Source organism: Rhinopithecus bieti, unplaced genomic scaffold (assembly GCF_001698545.2).
Source record: "Rhinopithecus bieti isolate Rb0 unplaced genomic scaffold, ASM169854v2 scaffold_73909, whole genome shotgun sequence".
NCBI lineage: Eukaryota > Metazoa > Chordata > Mammalia > Primates > Cercopithecidae > Rhinopithecus > Rhinopithecus bieti.
In genome coordinates, this window is record NW_016871682.1 from 1 (window position 1) to 1556 (window position 1556).

The 1556-nt window shown below is 61.1% G+C and overlaps 1 protein-coding gene across 1 annotated transcript; it reads right to left on the reverse strand.

The window, feature by feature from the left end:
- Positions 1-6: 6 nt before the first annotated feature.
- Positions 7-1550, reverse strand: LOC108525588 (zinc finger protein 768-like; the record flags this gene model as incomplete). The annotated part of the gene is given in 3 exon segments (XM_017866513.1): positions 7-554; positions 557-1069; positions 1354-1550. Coding segments are annotated over 3 exon segments (1149 nt in total), but the record flags the coding sequence as incomplete, so codon positions are not given.
- Between the last annotated feature and the right edge of the window lie 6 nt (positions 1551-1556).

Below are 1556 nucleotides of genomic sequence, written 5' to 3' on the forward strand. Positions count from 1 at the left end.
GCCGCACTCCGTGCAGCTGTAGGGCCTCTCGTGGCTGTGGGTGCGCTGGTGTCGCAGGAGGTAGGAGCTGTCGCCAAAGGCCTTGCCACAATGTGGGCACTTGTAGGGCTTCTGGCCAGAGTGAGTGCGCTGGTGGCGAAGCAGGTAAGAGCTGTCAGCGAAGGCCTTGCCGCAACGGGGACATTTGTAGGGTCGCTCGCCAGTGTGGGTACGCTGGTGTTTGATGAGGTCAGAGCTCTGGGAAAAGGCCTTGCTGCAGACCTCACATTTGTAGGGCTTCTCACCGGTGTGAATGCGCTGGTGCTGGATCAGGGTGGAACCCCGCCCGAAGCTCTTCCCGCAGATGCCGCAGATGTTAGGCCGAGGGCCCTGCCCACCCCTGGCCCGGCCACCCCGCCGGCTTGGACCTCGAAGGGCTCCTGTGAGACCCAGGGGATTCTGAAGCATCTCAAACTGTGGTGTAGACAGCAGGGCCCCTGTGGGCATCTCAAAAGGTGGCCCTATGGGCAGGTCACCTGTGGGCTGCTCCCCAAACCCCTGAGTGAAGGAGTCCAGGGGTGAACTCCTACAGAGATATTCAAGGGACTCTTTTCCTCGGGGTTCAGAAGCATCTCTGCACCCTCCTGGAATTTGGAACTTTGAGCTTCAAATTCTGGGCTTTGGGTTTTGAGCTCAGGGTTCTGGGATTCGTATCTAGAGCTCTCAGATTCATAGCCAGGGCTCCGGGGTTCATACCCAGGGCTCCGGGGTTCATAGCCAGGGCTCCGGGGTTCATAGCCAGGGCTTTGGGGTTCATACCTAGGGCTCTGGGATTCAAACTCAGGGCTCTGAGAATCTGATTCAGGGCTTCTGGGTGCAAACTCAGGGCTTGGGGGCACAAGCCCAGGGCTTCGGGACTCAAATCCAGGGCTTTCAGGCTCAAATCTGGGGCTTTGGGGTTCAAACTCGGGGCTTTGTGGCTCGAACCCAGGGCTCTGGGGTTCAAGCCCAAATGGTATCTCTTCGACTTCATAGTCCCCAGTGCCTTCTTGCTGAGAAATTTCCTCTTCCTCATTCTCACTCATGTTGCCTGCAGGATCAGAGAATTACAGAAAATCCAGATCGTGTGAGACCTGGAAGGTCATTTGGTCTATTAGCAATCACACACCTCCCACCTCACAAGCAGGGTTGCTAGCCCCTAGACAAGTGCTGAAATTCCCACGCCCCCCTCAGCTGACCCAGGACACCCCAGACCCCGCCTGCCCCTCCTCCGAGTTCCAGGTGTCCCAGCCCCGGGCCCTCGCTCCCTCCCTGGAGCCACAGTCCCTTCTCCTGCGCGCAGATCCACTCCTCGGACGGGCGCTCCCGCCTCACCTCTGAGGGACCCTTCGGGGCTCCTCATTTCGTCAGAACTCTGCACATCCTGGGGCTCGACGCCCCACGGCGACGCCTCCCGCTCCATCCCCGAGGGCTCCCCGTGCAGCGGCGGCGGCGATGGCGGCCGATCCTGCGACCCGGCCTGGGTTGCCCTGAGCCCCGGGGCCCCGCCGCCCGCCCGCCCCCTCAGCGCCGCCCAA